Source organism: Stegostoma tigrinum, chromosome 21, assembly GCF_030684315.1.
Source record: "Stegostoma tigrinum isolate sSteTig4 chromosome 21, sSteTig4.hap1, whole genome shotgun sequence".
Classification (NCBI taxonomy): Eukaryota; Metazoa; Chordata; class Chondrichthyes; order Orectolobiformes; family Stegostomatidae; genus Stegostoma; species Stegostoma tigrinum.
In genome coordinates this window covers 25,137,511-25,156,365 of record NC_081374.1, presented here as the reverse complement: position 1 = coordinate 25,156,365, position 18,855 = coordinate 25,137,511, and the positions used below count along the sequence as shown (strand labels likewise).

Here is an 18,855-nt window from a genome sequence, read left to right as displayed (position 1 = left end):
AAAATGGTTCAGTCAATTTAACAACCATGACTTAGTGAAGCTTATTTTCTTTGGTTGTTAGGCAAAAGGAGGAACAAATAAACAGACAGGGTTATCCAGTTGCCTTTGCCTTAAATGAAGAAAAACAGAAACATATTTTCTGGATTGTCTTATTTTTGTCAGGTTCATCACACAATGCTTGAATGTTCTGCTCTCTTTAGAAAAAACCATTTGTTTTAGAGGGAAAAGGTGTTAAGATTAAATTCTTTTAAAAAAAAACACTCAAATGTTAAAATTGCAGAACACAATCAGACCAGCAAAGCCCCAAAACTATCATCAGTCTGGGACACAATCCGATTTAAGCCATTGCAGTTCACTGAACAATGTAACTATTACCCGTAGCACAGAGGAGAAAAGGTCAATCAAAGTCATCAGTTAAGATGAATACAAAATCAGGACTGCTATTTCGAGCAATTGTGAATCTCAGTCTTTATCTAGAGCCAGTAGCTAGAAGCATGTTGGGGTTCCATCACATGCATTCAATTCAAGTCTATTCTCTCATGACAATGACTGGTATATTTTTAAAAGTCTCTTTCCATTCCACAGATCTTGATCTGTAAATCTTGTCTGTTCAATTTTTTTGAGGTTCAATGAAACTTCAATGTCTAGCTCCTTATTTTTCAACCTTTTCATTTCAGAATTCAACAGCTGCACCATCCAGTTTGTTCTTGCTGCCTATTACAAACATGAAAGGTTGAACCTGTCAGCACGTTTTGGAAGGGACACATTATAGGACTCTCAACTGGACAAGGTGGAACAGTAACATGGGACACAGTATCTCTAATTACAGGTACTGTTCCTCAAAAGATGGTCTCCCGTGGTCACTGCTTCAAGTAAAGCATACAGGAGTGATCTCATGTGAATTTCTTGCCCTGCCATTGCTTTTTTCCAGGGGTTACTTGAGGCTTCCATGATGAATCTATTTCATCCAAATTTTGAGCACTATCCAAGAAGAGTACGTTAGAAGAGGCAAAAGAGGCAGTTGAAAAGGTGGTTTTAATTGCATGTCAAAGAAGGGTACATCTTGTTGAAGATGCTTGCAGAACAGAAGTGCAAAAAGGCTGGAAAAGGAATGGTTATTAGTGAGTAAAGAAGCTGGAATCTAACTTAGCCTTCCAGGATGAAATCCAGAGTACTGCATCAATTTGACAGGAGAGTGTAGACCTAATAGCACTCAATACAGTCTAGTCAGATCAGGTGAAAGATAATCAAACAGCTGAGTGTTATGCAAGTTCAGGTTCTGTGGTCCTTGGATTTCAGGAAAGGAAGATGGGAATCTCAGGCTGGGGAAATTACTTAGGTTGGGCGAGTAAAACATTTGTTGAGGTCAAGAGTCCAAAGGTGCACATTGGCACATGTAATTCTTGGTTATTTTTCAAAATGGACATAATTACAAATAAAGTTCTTTACAATAGGCCAACAATTTTAAAAATAAGGCCTTTTTTAATACCTTATTCAAATTTATGACATTTGACAAAAACATCTGATTCCTTATGGGAACTTTAGGAGCAGAATCAATTTCTATCGTAAATAAGGAATAAAATAATAATTAAAAGGCACAGGAGCAGTATAAAACACAACAGCAGTTAACAATTATCCAAATTCTCAAGTGTAATTAATGCTTTGAAAACCATTCACGCATAGCAACCACTTTTTAAAACAGTGTAAAATTAGTTTTCTTTGGATCAGTGGATACAAATTGCCAGTGTGCTTCTTTCTGTTAACACACAAGGAAATTTGCCATGAAAGACAGCTAATATGCGTTGTGATCTCAGTGGGGAACCATAAACCAACACAATTACATTTAGCAAAAGAACCTTCCCAAATGAAAACAATGACCAATAAGATTATACATTTTGCAGCTTCAACTTTGTATAAACTTATACATGAATTAATAGGCAAATGAATACAACCACAAGATTTCGCCTTCACAAATATGAATGTAGTTCTACACATCAGGTTCACCATTCATGCAGAGGGCAGGAATCCTAACCATCAGACGCTGTTACCTCTGGGCTTCAAGAGTACAATTATCAGCAAGGTACATTTCTATGAACCTTGGCTTCTAAAAAAAAATGATTTATAGGGTTTTGGTGCTGCTAGATAGGCTAGCATATATTGTACCCCTAAATGAGCACAAAAGAGGTGTCAAGTTGCTTTTTTGAACTGCTGCAAACTTTAGGAATGGGCACACCCACAACGGCACTGACACCAAATTTCACTGCAGCCAGTAAAATAATGGTGCTTTCCTGTACACATTGTTACGGTAGGGATCATTGACATTTGGAGAGAAATTCAAACAAAGATTAGTTGAAAAATTACACCAATGCGAATGTACAAACTGGCAAATGTGCCATGCAAATGATGCAATATTCAGGGCAATAAGCATGGAGGAGAGAAACTGGGTCTGGACATGGAGGAAGGAGATTCGTGTTGAGCTGCGTCTGGTCAGGATGGGCCTAGTCTGTTCAGGTGGAGAAGTGTAGTGTAGTGAGAGAGGGTAGCGAGTCAGCGTGTGTCTGGCAGCAGGCTAGGGTATCAGATCAGATCTAGCAATGAGGGAAAGAGGGAGAGATGGTTGGATGTATTGGGTCCTGGGGATTGTTCAGACAGGGTCTCACTTTCTTAGGAGTTAGACTATGTATTTAACACTTTAGGATTTCCGTAGTAATTACCGAATTTCACTAGAACCCTCCAAGTACTCTGATTTAAGCGGAGACTTTTAGAGGGTTTCAAGCTTGGAGGAATTGCCCAGCAGAATCTTTAAATTCCTGGACATTACTTCAGAGTCTGCCATTTTGGGGATTCTGCAGGATTCCTACAAGTTACTCCCATTTACAATGGAATAATTATTGTTCGAGTAGCAGAAAAACTGGGCCAACGTTCTAAGGCAGCTCCACTTTCTATAGCCCTAAATCCTTGAAAAATGAACTTCAGTCCATAACTGAGGAACTAGAAATTTATTTTCAAAATGCAGAAGTTTAAAGGAAATATTCCTTCATTTGTAAGTTTTAACAAAAAAAACTTCCTTGGAAAATATGAATTTCCTAGATTGTTTGAAAAGCAGTCCACTGTGTAGGAATATTTCTAGAGTCAAGGAGTATGGGCTTACATTGAAGAAAAGTGTGTACCGGGCTTTCTCTGCATATCCACCACTCGCCTTGTTGTTACATACAAGTTAAAAAAAGGTATCTGAAGCATTTCACAGAACATGCAGAGCAGGAACAAGTTATTTTGTACAAATTTGTTTTGGTGTTTGTGCTCCACATGATCCTTCTCTCACCATGTTTGAACTAGCCCTATTTTCTGCTCCATCCACTGAACTAAATTTTCCTTAAAACCATTTATGTCATTTGTAGCAACTATTCCACTTGATGTTAAGTTCGATATTCTAACCACTCTTTGAGCAAAGATTCTCCTGAACTCCTGAGATACACGGTGTGAAGCTGGATGAATACAGTAGGCCAAGCAACAGAGGAGCAGGAATGTTTGACGTTTCGGGTTGAGACCGTTCTTCAGAAATGGGGTAGGGGAAGATTCTGAAATAAATAGGGAGAGAGGGGAGGTGGATAGAAGATGAATAAAGGAGATAGGGTGAGAGCAGACAGACAGGTCAATGAAGCAGGGTTAGAGCCAGTGAAGGTGAATGTAGGTGGGGAGTTAGGGAGGGATAGATCGTTCTAAGGAGAACGGACAGGTCAAGAAGGCGGGATGAGGTTTGTGGGTAGGAGATGGGGGTGGGGCTTGAGGTCGGAGGAATGGTTAGGGAGGCAGGAATGAGATGGGCTGGTTTTAGGATGTGGTTGGGGGAGGGGAGATTTTGAAGCTGGTGAAGTCCACATTGATACCTTGGGCTGCGGGGTTCCCAAGCGAAATATATGAGATGCCATTCCTGCATCTTTCGGTTGGCGTCATTGTGGCAATGAAGGAGGCCCAGGATGGGCATGTCGTCCAAGGAGTGGGCGGGGGGGGGAGCTGAAATGGTTCGCGACTATGAGGTGTAGTTGTCTGTTGCGAACTGAGTGCAGGTGTTCCACCAAGCAGTCCCCAAGACTCCGCTTGGTTTCCCCGATGTACAGGAGTCCACAACGGGAACAGCGGATAGAGTATAACACATTAACAGATGTGCAGATGAACATCTGTTTGATATGGAAAGTCATCTTAGGGCTTGGGATGGGGGTGAAGGGGCAGGTGTAGCACTTGCTTCAGTTACAGGGAAAAGTGCCAGCAGACAAGGGAGTCACAGAGAAAGTGGTCCCTCCGGAAAGCAGACAAGGGTGGGGAGGGAAAAATGTCTTTGGTAGTGGGGTCAGATTGCAGATGGCAGAAATGTTGCAGGATGATATGTTGGATTTGGAGGTTGGTGGGGTGGTACGTGAGGACGAGGGGGATTCTGTTTTGGCTATTATTGAGGGATGAGTTGCGGGAAATGCGGGAGACCCAGTCAAGGGCATTTTCAATCACTGAAGAAGGGAAGTTGTAGTTCTTGAAAAAAAAGGACATCAGTGATGTTCAGGAGTGGAATGCCTCATCTCCGGAGCAGATGCGTATTGGGAATAGGGGGCGGCCTTTTTACAGGAAGGTGGGTGGGAGGAGGAATATTCTAGGTAGTTGTGGGAGTCAGTAGGCTTAAAATGGATATTTGCTTCCAGGTGGATGCCAGAGATGGAGACGGAGGGGTCCAGGAAGAAGAGAGGTGTCGGAGATGGTCCAGGTAAACTTAAGTTGGGGTGGAAGATGTTAGTGAAGTGGATGAACTGTTCGAGCTCCTCGTGGGAACAGGAGGCAGTGTCAAAATAGTCATCAATGTAACGGAGGAAGAGATGAGGGACAGGGCCAGTGTAGCTTTGGAAGAGGGATTGTTCCACGTGCCTTACAAAGAGGCAGGCATAGCTTTGGCCCATGCGGGTACCCACAGCCACCCCCTTTGTCTGTAGGAAGTAGGGGGAATTAAAGGAGAAATTGTTGAGGGTGAGGATGAGTTCGGATAAGCGGACGACCTATCCCCTCCCTAACTCCCCACCTACATTCACCCTTGCTGGCTCTAACCCCGCCTCTTTGACCTGTCTGTCTCCTCTCACCCTATCTTCTCCTTTATCCATCTTCTATCCGCCTCCCCCTCTCTCCCTATTTATTTCAGAATCCCCAACCCCTCCCCCATTTCTGAAGAAGGGTCTCGACCCGCAATGCCAAACTTTCCTGCTCCTCTGATGCTGCCTGGCCTGCTGTGTTCATCCAGCTCTACCCTTTGTTATCTCAGATTCTCCAGCATCGGCATTTCCTACTATCTCTCCTGAACTCCTAATGGATTTATTTCTGACTGACCCTGGTTTTGAAATACTGCACAAATGAAACATATTCTCTACATCTACTCTACTGAGCCTTGGCTCTTATTTTGATGACTTATTCTCGGCATTCTCTTTTCTCAAGAAAAGTGCAAAAGCCTGCTCAGTCTTTCCTGATGGATTTAGACTGTTGGTTCTGTGGTTATCTTTGCAGATCTTTCTTCTGTCTTCTCCACAGTCTCTATTTCCTTTCTGCACATGAAGACCAGAACTTTTCAGTGTTCCAGATGTTATCTGATCATCGAATTTATTCATTTTCTTTCGATACAAAATACTGTTGCTGAAGAAAAAAAGCACTACATATATTTTTTTAAATTAGCTTCAGTCTGGATAAATTCCGTAAACTTACCCACATGCTCTGAAAGGAACACTACAAAGAAAGGAGTCACCAGATCATTAATTCCTTGAACATAACCACTTGCTGGATGTCGAATGGCCCATATGAAGAGAATCCGCTCAAAGATCTGTAAAATACAAGTGTACAATATTAATTGTAGTTCAGCTGCAAATCAATATCTGAATTGTACAAATTGCAGATCAGGTTAAAAGGTATCATTCAATAGATTTGATTAGCATTTTCTACAAAGGGCAAATGTAATCTAAAATGCAATAAACAGGTACAACGTCACTCAATTTCTTTCCAACATGTGGTTAGCAAGTCATTCAATTACCTAAACGCTTCTAAACCAGAGAGATACGTGGCTTAATGCAACCTTCATTTAAATCTGCTTTGTTCAAGTGTGTTAATTGGCTGAAGGCAAAGTTTTGGCCTCTTGTTTGAGAAGAAGTCCCACCTAAGACATGTTGATTGTCCGGCACTCTGCAGTCCCAGCAGTGGCACTGGGAGCAGTGGTCATTGCTAACATATAAGCAGCCCCAACACACTAGTTCCGCAGTGAAGATGAAAGGAAGTCTATAGGAATGGGGATTATGCTTCAAGTCCAAGAGATGAGAGAAAGGACTTCCAACAGACATGCAATGTTATGACTTGGTGAAACAGAAATGAGCAAGCTTCTTGGAAACCAGGAGTAACCATGGACTGCTTCTCGTACAACTACAATTCTGTAATGTACAAACACGGTACGGGCCTTTCTATTGTGTTAGCAATTAAAGGGGAGTTACCTTTCATGTAGCTTAATATACAAATTGCCAACTAGCTAATGTGTAACTAATGTTGATTTTACTTAGGTTTGTACAATAAAAGTCTTAAAGGTGAAACCTTGTTAAGTGATTCTTTGAGATGATTGGAAACTTAAATCTCAATTTAACAGTTACTGTGTTTCACAGAGATGAAAACACTTTGAAAAGAAATGTGATGATGTGCTCAATAATAGGCTTAATTGACACGAATTATGAAATCCAGGTAACAGTGACTTTAGCTGCATAATATTCCTTAGTTACTATTCAATTGACCCCATGCTTAACTTAACACCCCTCTGATTACACAGTCACTCAGATCATTCATAATTTCCAGACCTTGACCCACACCTAAACCCACACTCCACTTGGGACCTACACTCCAATTTCACCTACTGGGACCTGACCCTCTCCGCCCACCCCAACCTCACCCTGTTTCCCACTGAAAGCGAATCCCTCCTTTCCCTGCTCCCAAATCTGTCAAACAGAGGGCTCCCCTACTCTATACCTGAGCCCCATTCTTCTGCCACTGTACTCTTCCCTTCTCCAGCTTCACACCTCAACTCTGCCTTCCCTGCTCTGCATCCTAGTCTCCTTTCCCAGCTACTGAACATTGTGGAACTGGGAGAAGGAGTGACACTTGACTCCCCCAACCTCCACAGCCAACCTCCCTCTGCTCTTTCCCCTGCTCTGCACCTAAATCTCCTTTTCTTGCCACTGTACACATTCACCCCTCCCTCAACTCGACCCGACTTCTCCCACCCACATCAACCTACTCTAAATACCATTTAACTTTCTTGGTACCATTGCTACCTGCACGCCTTATGATGTGGCACCTTTCTCAGGTGGTACTACCCAAAAGCCTTCTTACCTGACACCTTTCCCTTCTTCATCTGGTGCCCTATCCTGTACACTGGAGTTCTGCTATGGTCACACCTGAGTCTTTGGTCTTTGATTTCAGCGTTTGGAGGTTGAAAAGCTTAGTGTTAAATTTATATTCACTTGAACACTGAGCAGGAGACCATTCTTGATCATCTTGGGAAATACCACTGGAAAGATGGAGAAGCAAGTGAGCACAATTCTCCTGTGGGAAGCCATGTGGGTAAATCTTGAAGAACTATCATCTGCAGATGGACACAAAAACTGCACCCTACAAGGCAATCATTCTCTTTTGAGAGGAGGTATCATTGCTGCCCGAGAAAGCTCATAAGCACTGCCCACATAGGATCCTACACAAGACCTGAATGGACACCACTCAACATGATCACACTCCAGGACACAGTCAGACCAAGTACAGGGATGACTGCCCTCATGCAGTAAATGCACTGAACAGACTGCAGCAAAAAAAACTGAAAACATGGCTTCCTTAAGTGCACACTCGACTTCAAAACCGTGACCAGTTAAAGATGGCAGTGGAGCCAATGGAAACATTTTAAAGAAACTTATAAAGCCTACTTGAAGGTTGGTTTTACCTCAACTGCTAGCAAATAAGTGCAGTGACACTCACGATTGAGCAGCCTGGCAGATCATAAGAGCTGAACTCAAAGAAAATGTGCACAATCTCAGTGGCCAAGGATCAATGAATTAGCTGACTAATAACTGGCTCTTTATACAGAACATGGGCTTTTTAAAAAAATATTTTTCTGCTTTCTCCTCTCATCTCTTACTTTACCTTTACTACATCCATTACCTTTCACTCTAGTCTCTTACAGCTTCATTCTCTTTATCTTTCTTGTCCTTCTCTCTCTCCCTCTCCTTATTTCTGATCTAAGGCACAACCAAGAAGAAGAGATTCCCTTACAGCCCAAAAATGTATCAATTTCAGTCTTGAATATACTCAAGAACTGAGCATCCACAGCCCTCTGGGGGCAGGGAACTCCAAAAATGTGAAACTTGCTGAGTGAAGAAATTTCTCCTCATCTACTTCCAAGAGTTCAGGATTGACCCCCAAAGACTTCAAGCTCACTCCCTCTTATAGATCCAATGTGCTCCTCCGCTGCCAGAATTAGTCTTGTCCAGCATACTAATTTACCAGATCCTGCAGTTTCCTCTGTATTACTTCCCATTTACTCTGCAAGAGAAGTTATCGGTCATTTGATGAGTATTGGGTAAATAGTTAAGATTCATTTTATTCCTAAGAATCAAAATAGTAAGCTAAGTGGAGGCAAGGTCAATAAAATATATTGAAGTATTAACAAAGCATATAATTGCATAAATCAATTAAGTAGTTGCTTACAGCATTCTGGATAGCAGAACAGGTGTTTAAGTGCAGCATGTGGAGGTTCGTGGATACCAGTTTGGTCCAGAGCAAACACCTTTGCAGTCAGAGTTTGAAGTTCGAGCAGCTTCAACTGATAGCTTATTGAACCGGAGATGGTGAACTGTAGAAACTGAGAAGCTTCAAGGAGTGTGAAAGTTACCCGAGTTATTTGTATCAGGAGGCAGTCACACTTTTTAGTGCTGTACCATCTGATGTGATCAGTGCACAGGTACAGTTGAACGTGACTGAGTGTGAAACAGGTAAGGGGACCAAGATAGCAGGGGCACAAAAATCTCAACGTTCACAATTCTCCAAATAGTTCAAGGTTCTTTCAGTTTCGAGAGAGGGAGGGCTACAAGATGGATGAGCGAACTGACTATGGTATCATGGGACAGGAAATCTTTAAAGAGGCAGGGAAGAGGAAGAGGAATATAGTGGTAATAGAAGACAATATAGTGAGGGATGACACCGTTTTTTGTTACAAAGAGCTTGAATCTAGATGGCTTATGTTGCCTACATTAGGTACATCTGCTCAGGACTGCAGAAGGTTTGCACTGGGGGGGGGAGAAGAAATCATCATAGCTCATGCCAGAACCAATCATATAGGCAGGACAAGAGGAAGGAGTACTGCATAGTTAGAATGCAGAACTATGAGCCAAATTAAGAAGCAGAACTCAAAGTTCATAATCTCTACTTTATTATCTGAGCTATGTGCAAACTGACTGAGGAGGCATTTCTTGAGGAACACGAAAAATAAACAAGTAAACAATTAAATCACACATTGCTTTAGCATAGCTTTTCATCTGCGTATTATACTGTCCTTCAACTGTTTGAACACTTCATCACACAAACTAACCTTCCATCCATTGACTCCATCTATGCTCCCCCAAGGCAGCCGCAAGTAACCAACATAATCAAAGACCTTTCCCACTTAGTTAGACGACTTCTACTCTCTTCCAATGGGCACAAGATATAAAAGTTTGAAGATATGCATGAATAGATTCAAGAACAGCTCCTTTCCTGCTGTTATGAGACTTCTGAATGGGCCCCGCAAATGTTAGTTCTGATTTCCCTCTGTCTGCACATTCTCTGCCATTGTAACACTATGTTCTGCACTCTGTTCTCCTACGCTTATGAACTTTGTATGGTACTATCTACCTGTACAGCATGCAAAACATGTATATTGATACGTGTGACCAATAAAATCAAACAGAAATCGTCACACTTAAGGATATGGAAGTTACACAGGTGTAAGTTGTACATAATTTCTTCAGTATAATTATACTTTCAGAACAATATAACATTTCAATATAAGAAACAAAATTACAAATAACCATCAGCCCATGATTCGTTTTTCATTTCATAGTGGAATAATGACAGATTTAGTAATTATACAACATTTAAGCATGTGTTCATTAACATTTGCATTCATTCTACAATTTATTTCAGGCAAAATGTTCCACATAACAACTGGTCATATATTTTCTTGGACTAATCTCTTCAACCACAAATGGACGATGAGTGATTATAAGAAGCCTGAACTCAGAGTGCTGCTAAATGACTCTAATTAGTTCTAAACCTTGTAGAAAAAGGCAGAAGATGAGTAATAGCTCCTGGCATGTGGGATAAGGAAAATGTGTTGGTTCTATTCTATAGGACATGCCTAATTACGCTATTAGTACTCAACATTTACAGAATAAATCCCTGGAAGAATGAAACAAAGGCCAAGTGTGATCATCAAATATGCTCCAAGTAATTCAAGCTTTATCAAACATAAAACAACATGCAAAGGTCTGCCAGATTAAAACCCAAGAGGTTTGTTTTCTTGATAGGTAGTTCTGAATAAACTCAAATGTGATATTTGATTTCCAATTATACTTAAGTGGTCATATTTGTACTGCGGTCTTTTTAACTCCAGGAAAAAGGCATGCATGACTCATGATCAGCATTTTGCCAACCCACCATAGCTAATGGACATCAAGATCTTGAACAATTCTATGGCAGGTTAAGACATAAATACAGATATATTTGTCTGAAATTTGTTCTTTAATTAGAGGCTCTACCTACTTAAAAAAATACAAGCATTAAAACCTCAAATTAAAACATGAAGTATCAAATGACATCCTATTTCATAACTTTATGTTCAAATTCTTAATAAGTTGAGTAAAATGTTCAAGTTACTTCATAAAGTAAAACATTTTTATTAAAGTGACATGATAAATTATCCTTTCTGGCTATTCCTTCAAATAGGACATAAAACAGCAAGTGTTAGATAAGGTAAAAGTATTTTCAGAGTTACCATCATAGCATAACTGGAGAAGCACTGGGTCACTTAACAGTTAAGTTTTCCAGAACATGAAATTCAGAAATACTTTCCCAACTACCATTCCTCAAACTGGCGAATTACAGCAGACCATTGGCGGGCTTCCCCTGCAGCTTCTTATAAAAGGAAGCAATGTGTAGTTGGTACGCTAGCAGAACAGGATCTCCTCATCAGGAAAGATCCTGGCCAAAGTCACAAAATGAATTGTAAAGTATCAGACACATTCATAACTGTATCGTTAAGCATAGCTATTATCCACAGTACAAATATGACCACTTAAATGTAACTGGAAATCAAATATCATGTTTCAGCTTTACTTTCTCACTTTCGGTATTATTATGAAGTTGTGTAGAAAAGTCATGAATTGGATGGCTGGAAGCTAGAATGTGTTTATAAAAATAAACAAGGATGAAAGAGTGCATGGTCCCTTTAAGAGGTTTTTTCTGCGCTTAGAGATTTTTAAAATGTTATGCAGCAGCTAGAGGTTGTCAGTGCAGGAAGTATCTGAAATTGAAATATTTACACTGAAAGGCCAACCAGCATTTTTTTTAAACCAAGACAACAGTTTTCCAATTTAACCAATCAATTTAAAACAAGCCTTTAGGTTTTTGGTATCTATCAAATTTAAATCTGATGGTGTTAATAACATTGAACTAATCCTATCTAAGAAATATTGTCATGTCATCACGGATATAAAGAAAAGGAGCAGTTGGACAGAAACCCTAGAACTAACTGCCACTTGCCCAGGTTAAGAGCTCTCAGCTTGCTCTCTCTCAGAGAGAGAGCCAATTTCTTTCTCTCACACACACACACGCACGCGTAGCTAAAAGTTCTCACAGAAGCAACTGCAGAAAAAGCATCCAACAGCAGAATCAGCGGAAGAAAGGTGTTTGGAGAGTAACAGAGTAGGCAGAGTGTTCCAGAAGGAACTGTGTGCAAATTTGGAGAGATTAAGTTTTAATTTATTGCTGTGTTATTTAATATAGAAGGTTGGAAGCTCAGTTCAGAATTGAACAGGGGTCAGTAGTTGCAAAGAGTGGGTTGCAGTCTAAAATAATGTCTAAGAAGCAGGACGTGGCTAATAACAATAGCCATTTGCACGTCCTTTTTCATTTCTCCCAACATCTTTATTGAAAGCACAACAACTGTAACAGTTGTACAAAAAGTTGTACAAAATCAACATTATGAACAGGCTGGGCTGTTCTAACACTAAACATCTAAGTCACTTCACAATTTGAGAAACATTAAGTTTCAGATAGAGCAATTTCTGTTATTTTTCAAACTCAGATTTGCATCTAAGTCTGTTCACAAATGGCTTTAGATTTCCTTCTGGCTTAGTGTTAAACAATCTGAATTAAATGCACAACTTTTATTAAAAGGGCATCATTACGACCTTTGGATTCTATGCATGTGAGAAATTCCTCATTAAAAAAGATGCAAAGCAACTCCAACAAAATTTTCTTGCTGATAATATACTCCTGAAAACTTAAAAATCAGATGGGGAGACATAATGCCTGTCTTTTCATCCTTAAATAAAGCAAATCATGTCTGCCTGTTCTTTTTTACCTCAAAATTTATCAGAAATTTCGAACATTTCTCCTTAACAATTGAATGAGCAAATTAATCAGCATTGTTCATTTCAGGGAGGCATTTTGAAGAACTTTTACTCAAAATATATTCTTGTTCCTGGATCAGAGTATTGTCATCTGATATTGAATGTTAACTGAAGAAGCTGTGAACATTCTCTAAGTCACTTATGATTGAGGTTACATTATTTGTCTGGAACTCTGCATTGCCTGATTGTTTTTGTTGATAAACTCAGATGATCATGTAACCCTAGTCACATTGCATGACGTCAGTGAGGTCCTGACAGTTAAGGATTTTACAACTAAAATTTCTGTTCTACTGCTCTAGTTCAAGCTGACATCTGAAGTACTTTGCATTGATGAAAGCAAAGGATACTATTTAGAGGGTGACAGAGGAAAATGGAAAGACTTAAACTGTGCAGTATACCTAGTCAGTCAACGATGAAGGCTCTGTAGATACTTTTGTAAGTGATATAGGAAGATAGCATGATGGAGGGTATTAGGAAGGAAATTTCAGAAGGCAAGGACAAAGTGGATGGTGAGAAGGAATAATGATCTTATTGGAGACCATAACATTAAAAGTGAATGTGAGGGTAGCTGTAGTAAAGTCCTGGTGAATGAAGGACTAAAATCTAAACAGCTGGGATTTTGATATCAGAACACTGAGTGAAGCAAGTTTCCACCCTCAGCCCCCAGCTTCCCCTCTGGAAGGAGATGTGGGTAGAGAATGATACAAGGAAATGATCTGAGATGGCCTTATTGGAACAATGGACTACCAAACGATAGCTGTGAATGTGGGTAGTGAATGAGGTTTAAAGTTTGAGGAGATTGGTAGCTCAGGCTGTGGATGAGGTTGTAGATGAGGCTGTAGACACGTTCGCTGAGCCAGTGGATTTGGATGCAAACATTTCATCACCCTGGTAGGAACATGGTCAGTGCGCCTCCAGGGAAGCATTGGTATTCTATTCCTCTTGTTATTTATATTGTCTTGGTTTGTTGGGGTGATTGGTATTGCTTCTGGTTCTGTTTCTCAGTGGTTTGCACACAGGGTCTAATTCAATGCGGTTGTTGATGGAATTCTGGTTGGAATACCAGGCCTCCAGGAATTCTCTGGTGTGTCTGCTTGGCTTGCGCGATGATGGATGTGTTGTCCCAGTCAAATTCATGTCCCTCATCATCCATGTGTCGTGAGGCAAGTGAAAATTGGCCGTGTCTCTCGATGGCTAGCTGGTGTTCGTGTAGCCGTATTGTCAGTTTTCTTCCAGTTTGGCCTATGTAGTACTTCTCACAGTCCTTGCAGGGTATTTTGTATATTACACCAGTTTTTCCAATTTTGAGTATGGGATCCTTTACTTTCATCAGTAGCAGCCGCAGGTGGTTGTTGGTTTGTGGGCTACTCTGATACCTAAAGGTCTGAGTAGTCTTGTGGTCATCTCTGAAATGTCCTTTATGTACATTAGAGTGATGAGCGAGTCTGTTCATGTGTGTCTTCCTGTTGTGGTCTGTCTCGGAAGTAACTGCGGATTGTGTTTTCTGGGTATCCATTCCTTTTGAAGACTCTGTATAGGTGTTCCTGTTCTGCTTTGCATAGTTTCAGGTTGCTGCATTGTGTTGCGGCTCGTTTAACGTCCTTCAGGGAAGGAAACTGCCATCCTGACCTGGTCTGGCCTACATGTGACTCCAGACCCACACCAATGTGGCTGACTCTTAACTGCTCTCTGGACAATTCGGGGTGGGCAATAAATGCTGATCTAGCCAGCGACGTCTTCCTCTTATGAATGAGGAAACAATAAGGGAATATATAAATAACGCGTATTTTATTGGGAGGGAAGACTGTCTGGGAGTCTGTCTCTAGTCCACCTCTTCCAGGCTGCGTGGTAAGGAGCTCCGAATAAAGGTTGATTTGAGCAGCTGAACACATGACTCCTTTTTAAAATCTCTCTCCAAAGCCCACTATCTTCCAAATTCACAACATTGTAACACTAATGCTTAACATGGTTATTCCCCACTTTTAAATTTTAAGGTAGACCAAGTGTTATGACTGAACTATTATAATAGCTGAAGTGAAGACTCTTTAAAAAGAAAGGAAAATTCAATATTTGTTTTATCCTTGTTCTGAATTTGACATAAAACATAAGTACTTGAAGGTCAACACAGTGTTTAGAAGCAATTCTGAACTTAATACGATTGTACAACTTTAGGTGTTTTTAAAGAGATAAGTATGGAACAAGTAAAAGTTTACATTATATCAAGTGACTTCCATTGAATGCCCACTGGAAAAGCTTAGTACCATCAACGGCAACTTCTGGACTTCTTCCAGATCAGAGGCTAGGAATCTAGACTTCCCAAAGTCTTTCCACCATCTACATATTACAAAGTCAGGAATGTGATAGAATACTTTCCACTTGCCTGGACCCGTGTAGCTCCAGCAACATGCAAGCAGTTTGATGCCATTCAGGACAAAGCATCTAGCCTGACTGGCACAACATGTACAAACATTCATTCCTTTGACCATAGTACACTGCAGGTATTACATGTCAATCGACAAAATGCACTGAAGAAATTCAACAAGGCTCCTTAGACAGCGCAATCCAAACTCTCAACCTGTATCATACAGAAGGACAAGAGATATAGGAGAACACCACCACTTGCGCATTTCTCTTCCAAACCACTCATCATGCTGTTATGGAACTAAATTGTCATCTCTTCATTGTCACTAGGTCAAAATCCTGGAACTCACCTCCTAATAGCATTGTAGGTGTACCTACACCAAACAGATTTTAGCAATTCAAGAAGGTAGCTCACCATTACATTCTCAAAGTGATGACCAATAGTGATTGGCAATAAATGTTAGCCCAGCCAACGAAGCCTTTCTTTTAAAAAAATGCAGTTCAAATAGCATAGCTCTCTCATACAGCTTTCTGGCTTTAATTAACACACTGCAAATAATTTGCCAGAACAAGCATTTGCAAAACTTAAAATGTGAGTGCAACAAGAGCCCTTCGACCATCTCACTGACTGCATCCTGTTTTCATCCTTTTATTAATTCATAAATTATGACTAAGAAACAGTTCAGCAAACCAATGCAAGGTATAATAGTATAAACTTAGCTGCAGTGAACATATCAGCTGGTTAACCACCAATTCCATTAAAATAAATTTAAACTTGTCATTTATACCTCTTAAACTGCCTTGACAATCCAAAAGGGGTATATTTGAGAGAGTAAATTCATTAAATCTTTGTAAAATGAATTTGAACTCGTCTAAATGCTAACATTCAAATAATCTTCGACGTGGGAAATTCATGATTAATTCTAAAATTAAGTAATTTCCTGGTTATCTGTGATTACAAACTACAACTATTGGGTTAGATTTTTGAAATATTCAGATTACTTCATTTATATGTGCAGAACAAATCAAAGACAGTTAAAACCAAATTATGCATAAAGGAAATCTTAGTTCTGAATTAGTTTTGCAGATGTAAAAGCTAGAATCCACAATTCAAACTTTGCCTTTTCATTGCAATGTGTTTTACAGATACATTTGAACCATGACCACACCACTAGTACCGTGAATAGCCCAGTATAGCAACACTTTCTGGAGATGTGAAAGAGATGCAAACATGTTTGAAGTTTAACATTCAGTTGTGCAAAACGGAATACAAAATATCTCTTTGTATCCAATAACAGTCTGTTTTTCTCCTGGATTTGTTCCGCAAATACTTTGCCTGTTATGTATCTGTATTTTTGATAGGGGACTAAAAGTGGGAAAAGCATAGTTCTAAAGAAACAAGAATTGTGGAATCAATCACTGCACATTTTAAAAGCAAACTACCAAAGCGCTATTTGTTCAACCAGTTGGGGGAAGTTTAGTTACAGGTGAGTTGGAACAAGAGACTATGTATGAAACAAAAAATTCAGCCTGGAACAAGCAACTGATAGGTCTGTCAAGTTGAGAACAGGACTCCTGCCTGACCACAACAGTGTGATTGACTCCATGATAGCTGAATAGCTTATGGGCAGAAGAAAAATAACCAGAACTCACTGGATGTCCAGAATGGAAGACGCTGTGCTTCTCTCTGCAGAAAAATACATGTAACGCCTAAAAAGAGGCCAGTTTGTTTTCCCTTACCAGTTACTGCAAGCTGTCACATTTAAATAATAAATCAGAAACTTTACAATTTGTGAACCAGTTACTTTGCACCTCCTGCATGGAAATGCAAAACACTTGGAGAAATGGGAAATCAACAAGCAGCAAGACTTGACAAGACAAAATAAAACATCTCAGCCATCCCAGCAGACAGGATTCACTGAACTACCTTCTCAGTTTTCCCATAAGACCAATGTTTTTTTGTTTTATCTCTGTCTGTATTCATACGTAGGGTGAGTTTTATAAGGGTGTTAGAGTTTTAACAAGTAGAGTTAAAATCTAACATCTTGTTTATGATAAAGGTAATCCTTGTTAAGTACAGAAAGCTGATTTGTGCTTTCTCTCACATTCTGCATCTGCACCTTTGTTTTCCTTCTGTGCTTTCTGTCAACACGTATCTAAAAATGCAGATAAATTATGGAATTTTGCATACTTTGATAAAAACCTTTAGCGTCTGTGACAACCGAATGGCAAGGCTAGATTTGCATCCCACCAAGAAACATGATTGTGCACAGAATTCAAAATACTTGTAGTAAGTTAGATTATTGCTTATGTATGTACATAAAATTAAAGCTCAGTATATATACACTGACAACTTGTTTGAAAGCCATGGTAAATTTTGCATATAGTGGGAACAATATTGCAGGAAAAACCAAGTTAAGTAGGGACTAAACTGGGATTCTATGATTCTGAATCTAGCTCGCTAATCACAATTTGCCATTAAACCCTATAACTGACTCATTGCCATTTTGTAAGGGACCCATACTGGTCGGCATCTGAAAGGTCAGCTTGCTTCAGGCAGTCGGCCCTTTTTCAAACAAAAAATAATACTCCCTTACGTATACATATCTCAGATTGTCATTGCAGCGCAGAATTTAGATTTCTTATTCCTCTACAGCTCACAGAAGACTGCCACCAAATTAAACTCTGGACCCATCAAAACAAATCAGATCATTATTATACTAGGTTCCCCCAGTGTTCCCAACAAAATCCTACCATTCCCTGCGAGTCAAAACAAAACCTGCTCTCCAACTTGATCTTAACTGGGTGATCTGATTTCAGTCAACACTGAGCTAATTCAGCACGATGTACTGTTTGGTTCCACTACATTGTTGATCTGCTATAATTAATGCTGTCCCTATATATGAAGCAAATAGGGAAAGTGTCAACATGCTTGTAGATTTAGATACAACAGAGACAAGCTAGTTATTAAATGCTGATAGGATTAGTTTTACATTTTTATACATTTATTTACAATTCATATCGAACCACAGTATTTCAGGCACAAGAAAATTTCCATTATTCAATGTTGTGAAATGTGGCCATGGCACTCAAAATAACTCCTAATAGTCACATCGCAAATGATATGATATTCTTTACATTTCAACTACATTTCAAAATTTTTTATCTGGGTGACTGCCAGAATTTCTCTGAGAGAACCAAAATAGTCTTGTGTTTTATAATATGCTTAGTACAATATGGAATTTAAATATTTTATACATAATCATTAACTGTAATCTACAGTAACAACAATTTTTAGTTTCAATTGATTTCCATTTCCTCTCACTTTAAAATTTAGTTAAATCTTTGTAAAATCTGTGTATTGAATTTACCTACCCTACTGTTTAGTTCCGAAGTAAATTAAAATTCAATGTGTGCATTTGCCCCCAAGAAACATTTTAGACTCCTGGTTTGAATGGATCTGGCTGACAAGTGGAAGATGTATTGCTGTAAACAAACAACTTATAAATAGGTGCACAAGCTATTGTTGGCTTTCAAACTCAGCATCACAAGACGATCTCCTGTAAAAGAGAGGATCTCAAAGGATCTAAGAAATTCCAAAAGGAAGACCAAAAGAAGTACAGATGCTGTTGTTCCAGCCTGCTCCTGCTCCTGCTCCCCAGAACTCATTTCTTCCTACCCTCACTCAGTCTTCTCTCCCCAGTCCAATCCCTGCCCACATACATCCGTGATTCAGTTTTGATGCTATTGACTCAATTGTTTTCTGATAGCTTTT

The 18,855-nt window shown here is 39.7% G+C and overlaps 1 protein-coding gene across 2 annotated transcripts in view; it reads right to left on the bottom strand.

Moving 5' to 3' along the window:
• Window positions 1-18,855, bottom strand: part of LOC125462853 (TBC1 domain family member 22B) — a 276,012-nt gene that overhangs the window by 137,010 nt on the left and 120,147 nt on the right. For both annotated transcript variants that reach the window (XM_048553288.2, XM_048553287.2), the window contains exon 8: window positions 5,734-5,848. In XM_048553288.2, coding sequence (XP_048409245.1) covers window positions 5,734-5,848 — 115 coding nt within the window. The remainder of the gene's footprint in view (window positions 1-5,733; window positions 5,849-18,855) is intronic.